Source organism: Parasteatoda tepidariorum, unplaced genomic scaffold (assembly GCF_043381705.1).
Source record: "Parasteatoda tepidariorum isolate YZ-2023 unplaced genomic scaffold, CAS_Ptep_4.0 HiC_scaffold_3860, whole genome shotgun sequence".
Classification (NCBI taxonomy): domain Eukaryota; kingdom Metazoa; phylum Arthropoda; class Arachnida; order Araneae; family Theridiidae; genus Parasteatoda; species Parasteatoda tepidariorum.
In genome coordinates, this window is record NW_027261719.1 from 1 (window position 1) to 5677 (window position 5677).

At 29.1% G+C, this 5677-nt stretch overlaps 1 protein-coding gene across 1 annotated transcript; it reads right to left on the minus strand.

Annotated features, from left to right (window-relative positions):
• Positions 1 to 513: 513 nt before the first annotated feature.
• On the minus strand, positions 514 to 5156 carry LOC122273343 (uncharacterized; the record flags this gene model as incomplete). Its single annotated transcript, XM_043057424.2, is given in 3 exon segments — positions 514 to 672; positions 3575 to 3679; positions 5082 to 5156. Coding segments are annotated over 3 exon segments (330 nt in total), but the record flags the coding sequence as incomplete, so codon positions are not given.
• Positions 5157 to 5677: the final 521 nt, after the last annotated feature.

Here is a 5677-nt window from a genome sequence, read left to right on the forward strand (position 1 = left end):
ATTTCTGAAGTTGGGACATTTATCTAGGACTTAACATTCTTAGGACTCTAGAGTGTCCCGCTGTGGTGATATCCGAATTTGGGTCATTTGTTCGGGGTTTCACATTCCTAGAAATGCTAATGGATCTGTGATTAATTATTTATTTTGATAAATGTGATATGAGGCGTCGGATGTAAAGTGAGCAGCTATTGGTCTTAATTTTACATCTTTTTTGTAGTTTTCAAAATTGAATAACTTGTTGAAGTTCACTGCATTGCATTTTATGGCCTTGTCATAGAAATCTGCATTTATGTGGAACAAAGTGGCGTTGCATATGAACTTATAAATCATTCACATGTAGTGGTGTGGAAATAAATTTTAATGAATGAAATATAAAACATTAAAACATTAACTAAGCAATCACTAGAATAAATTTTTACAAAAAGCGTAGAAAGTCTTCTTCCCCGTATGTGATTTCACTCTTTGCATCTTTATAAAAAAAATCTTCGACAATTTTAATAAATTTAATGCTACCTTTATAAATTTTAGGTCACTCAGAAAAGTGGCCTTGGGTAAATCAGGCACTCTCTCTTTTGCAACTTCATTAAGTTCTGGTTCATCCAGAAGACGTCCAAATATGCTGATGCTCAATCCTTTTGAAAATATTGTATCATGACCATGACGACAAATCCACTGAAATAGATAAAATATATTAACATACCACTGGAACTGCATTTAAATATTTTTTAATTAAAAATCAAACCTTTGAAGTCTAGAGAGCGTTCCACAAAAACGCCCTTTAATATACAATTTTAAAATCCTTACAAAAAATAAATATAAATAAAATATACACATTGGAACTCACAAATAACTATTTATGAGAGTACACACTATAGTACTGATATATTTTGCTTTGGCTATATTGATACAATATTAGAAGGCACTCTTTTTTTGCGGATATAATCATGTAAGCTTATGAAAAGATTATATCTTTTGTTTTCTGGATGTTTCGAAATTTTTTGTCCTTTTTTTCGGATATTTTTTTCCCGGCTTTTTGTTACTTTTATTTTTATTATTATTTTTCTTTTTTTTTCCCTTTTTTCATTGTTCTGCAAATTTTCTCTTGTTTTCTCTACATTTTGAATATATATATATATTTATTTAAGATTTAAGAAAGGAAAAGTAAAAATCTACAGAAATCTGACAATTCACAATCTAAAAAGACGATTATACGAAACATTAAAAGATAATAGCTAATGGAACAAACAGCAGTTAAGAAAAAATAATTATTAGATAACCTTCAAATTTCAAATAATCTTTAATAGCGATTTGTCAGATTTCGATAGCTTATATTTTTTCCCCGCTTAAATATCAATTCAAAATCTTTAAATATTATTTCGGCAACTCTCTGGCATAACCAAATGACAGAAAAAGGCTAAAGAAGGAAATGATGTAACACGATTTAAATAAAAAACAGAAAATTTAAAACTCCCCGTTATTGAAATAGATTAAGCAAATTTTAAAAATTTCTGTTTTTTTTTTCTCAAGTTTACAACGGAAAACAGTGAAGAGCATCACTTCCTTAAAACGTCGAAAGTATATTACATTCGTGTTTCAGGTTGTTTATTACAAAAGCTTCCTACATTTTTTATTTTAGATCTGACAAAAAATATTAAAAAAAATTCTGGTTTTTAGTCAACTTGAAAAACTTTCAAAGATTTTATTCTATTATTATTATTATTATAGTTCATATTAAAACAAGGTCAGAATATCAACTGACTGTAAAACGACAATAAACATTGCTTTTCCCATTTATGAAACAATTGTAACTTATGTTGACATCAGGCACAACACTTCAGCTGCGGTTGACTTTTCTAGTCTGGCCTGTGGGTTTGAGTTGGTTTTTCAGACATACTGGTGTCAAAGGCTCACAAATTGGCCAAAATTTAGATTGGCCATAAATTCCATTTGACGATTAAAAAAAATTAAAAAAAGCAGAATATGTTCCACTTTTAGCTTTCAAAAAAAGTTCTATTCTACTCCCGCACCTAGTTTCATTTCAGTTTAGAACACTCTATTTTGTTCAAATTTAAATTAACCATGAACTCTTACGGGCAATAGTATGGCAATGTATTCTATTTGCAGCTTTCAAAAAAAAAAGGTTGAAACCTCTATTCTACTCCCGCACCTAGTTTCATTTTAGTTTAGAACACTCTAACTTGTTCAAATTTAAATTGACCATGAACTCTTACGGGCAATAGTATGGGAATGTATTCTATTTGCAGCTTTCAAAAAAAGGTTGAAACCTCTATTCTACTCCCGCACCTAGTTTCATTTCAGTTTAGAACACTCTAACTTGTTCAAATTTAAATTGACCATGAACTCTTACGGGCAATAGTATGGCAATGTATTCTATTTGCAGCTTTCAAAAAAAAGGTTGAAACCTCTATTCAACTCTCGCACCTAGTTTCATTTCAGTTTAGAACACTCTAACTTGTTCAAATTTAAATTGACCATGAACTCATTCGGGCAATAGTATGGCAATGTATTCTATTCGCTGCTTTCAAAAAACGATTGAAACTTCAATTCTAAACATTCTAACTGGTCAAAATTTGGATTGATCATGAACTCTTTTTGACAATGATAGAGCTATAAATTCAGTTTTCAGAAGCTAAAAATGATTGAAACTTGCATAGTTACCAAGCATGAACTCAGTTGATATTTTAGTGCTTTAACTAGTTAGAAAAAAATTAAAATATTTATTTAGAGATTTTTCTCTAACGGATGCGATCTAATAAAACCGTAGTTAAGTAAAATTAAGGATGATTATCTTTAAAGTTTCTATCGAAAATGAAATCCAGCAAGATTGAATTTATTTTATTGAAATGCTGACTATTTAAAAAAATAATTTTAAAACAAGCAATGATTTAGAAACTAATAATAATTTAAAAGGTGTTATAATTTAAAAATTATAATCAGTGGAAAAAAATACCCTACCGTATTATAAAATAGTAAGTGTTCTCGGAATTATCACCAAAAATATAAAACTAATTTCTCAAAAAAGAACAAACCGTAATACTCGAAAATCTGCTACTACAATTACTATAATAATAACAATAACTTTACGAATTCTTCCGTGCAATTGAAAAGTCAACGTAAGCGACAAGATATTCAAAAATGAGACTTTTATACATTTGGCATCCTTAAATGGAAAGTTACATAATGCAACAGTTTTTTGAAATTCTATTTTAGCGTTCATAGCATTAGCAATAGAAGGAGAAAACTGCCATGCCAAAGAAAAAACAACGTAAGTTACAAAAAATTCAAAATTGTGAATATGTATATGTTTGGCATCATCGTATGGTAAGCTACATATTGCAAAATCAATTTTGAAAAAAAAAATTATTTTATAAGTTATCTGAAATTCTAATTTAGTGTTTATAGCACTATCAAGAAACTAGTTGTCAAGCCACTTTTTTCTCGGAATCAGTCATGAAACACGCTGTTTTTTCAGTTGCACGGAAGAATTTTTTTATTCTGTGACTTAACTGTTATAGTTATTTCAAAACAAAAAAAAAGATAAAAGTATTATTACCTCTGGAATACCCATCACCGCCTGGTAGTAAAATGTTTTTATTAATGACGGGTAATATATGCTTTTAGCAAACGGGTCCACTTGTCCCTTCTCATAAGCTTGTTTCTAAAATACAAATAGTTAATAAAGAACTTCTTTCTCTGAATAACACTGTGAAAGAATAGTTAATGTCACTATTTCTGCGAATTTTATCACTATTAAGTTTAAACACATCACCACAAATCTTCAAACGGATGGCATTCATGGCATTGTTCGCGAAATTGTCAAGAGTCAAACTCCGCTACCGCCTGGCCCACGACGGATTGATAAAACTATTTTTCAGTTTTCAGAGTTTCAGTTTTTTATAGTCAGCATTGTTTTTTTAAGAATCCGCTACAATTTGTGCTAGTTGTGAAATGGATTAAAAAAAATGTTTAATGTTGGTTTTCGACATCAGATTTTTCAAGAACAAGAGTGAATCCATGTGAGAATCTCAGAAATAAGATGGGAAGCTATTGCTTTGTGAATTTTTCGACAAGTTAGAATACAAGCTTTTACTTATTAATATTTTTTTATAAAGCTCAACATAAATTACACTAGCTAACAAATTTTTTGTTTCATTTATACAAATACTTTATTCTGCCTTATTAGGGTGTGGGGATTTCAAGTTCAAAATAATTTTTACTCCTAAAGCTACAGTTTTTTTAAATGACATATTAAATCAATTTTTTATTGAAATGTAGAAGTTTTGAAACATTATATATAACAAGGATTTGCGTAAATATTACGACAAACTTCTAGGGGAGTCATTAAAATTATCGGGATAAAAAATGCGCAAAAACTTGTGTCATTGTAGGTGACTTGGAACTCTTCCCTATTATGACCTGTTCAGAAACACACGATAAAAACAATTCATAATAGGGAAGCGTCACTAGTGGTATATGGCCACGTTTCCGGGAACGGGTTTGTACGCAAATTTATTACTAATGATTAATTGCCCTAACTCTCCTAGAAAATTGTCGTAATATTTATGCTACACCCAACTATATATAACGTTTTTAAACTTGTAGATTTCGACAGAAAATCGACTAAAAATGTCATTTAAAAAAAATCTTTAACTATATCTAGGAAATAGAGAAACCGATTGCAAATTTGAAATCAACGATGCGAAAGCATCTCAGATTTGTTAAATAAATCTTTTGTAACAAAAAATAAAAATTAAAAATTGTTCCGCAGTGTAATTTATCTGCGAACGCTTTCAATGAAACACCATTCTACAGAATTATGACTTTATTACAAATCATTTATTAATAAACTTTATTAATAACAATATGATTTTCTATACTTATTTATTTTTAATTATTGTTACAGACGAATTTGTCATTTCACGTTTTTTTAAAAATAAAAAAACATGTCTCTCTATTTGGTATACTTTTTTGAGATCTCTAAAGCGCTGAAGTAGCGAGCTATCTGCAAAATCTGCTTTTAAAATAATAAAAAGATAAATAAACGAATAAAATATACTTACGGAAAGTCCTGCCATAAAAAATTTGCTAATAAATTCGGCACCTAGAGGAGACATAGCACCTGGCATAACTTCCCTGAAAAACAAATTAAGTGCATAAATCATTTTTTTAAAAAAACAATTTTCTTTTTTAAAAGCATTAAAATTGCAATGTAAATTGGTTTATTTTTTTAATACTTTCTATGACGTCAGAACAAAAAAGTTTTTTCAAAAGTGAAAAAAATTCATTTCTTATTGAAAGACTTATTATAAAATAATGGTAAGTAATATTTTCAAAATATTCAATTCTTTAAAATTGCGAGCCTTTTTAGTTAATGTTGGACGAAATATTTTCAGGGTTGAATTTATTTTTTTATTATTCGAAAAATTCCCTCCTCGATTTTAAACAATTTCCTTCGAAACAGTGAGGTTGACTAACTCAATGGTGCTTAACCAAAAAATACTTATAAAGAAGAACAATTTTTCGTAACTTCAATTTAGGCAGCTTAACAGTTTAACCCTTTTCGGTACCATGTTTTCATTCTAGTAACACGTGTTATAAAAATATTACGAGCCACTAGAAATGTGAAACTCCTCACAAGGTTTGCCATGTTTCAGCA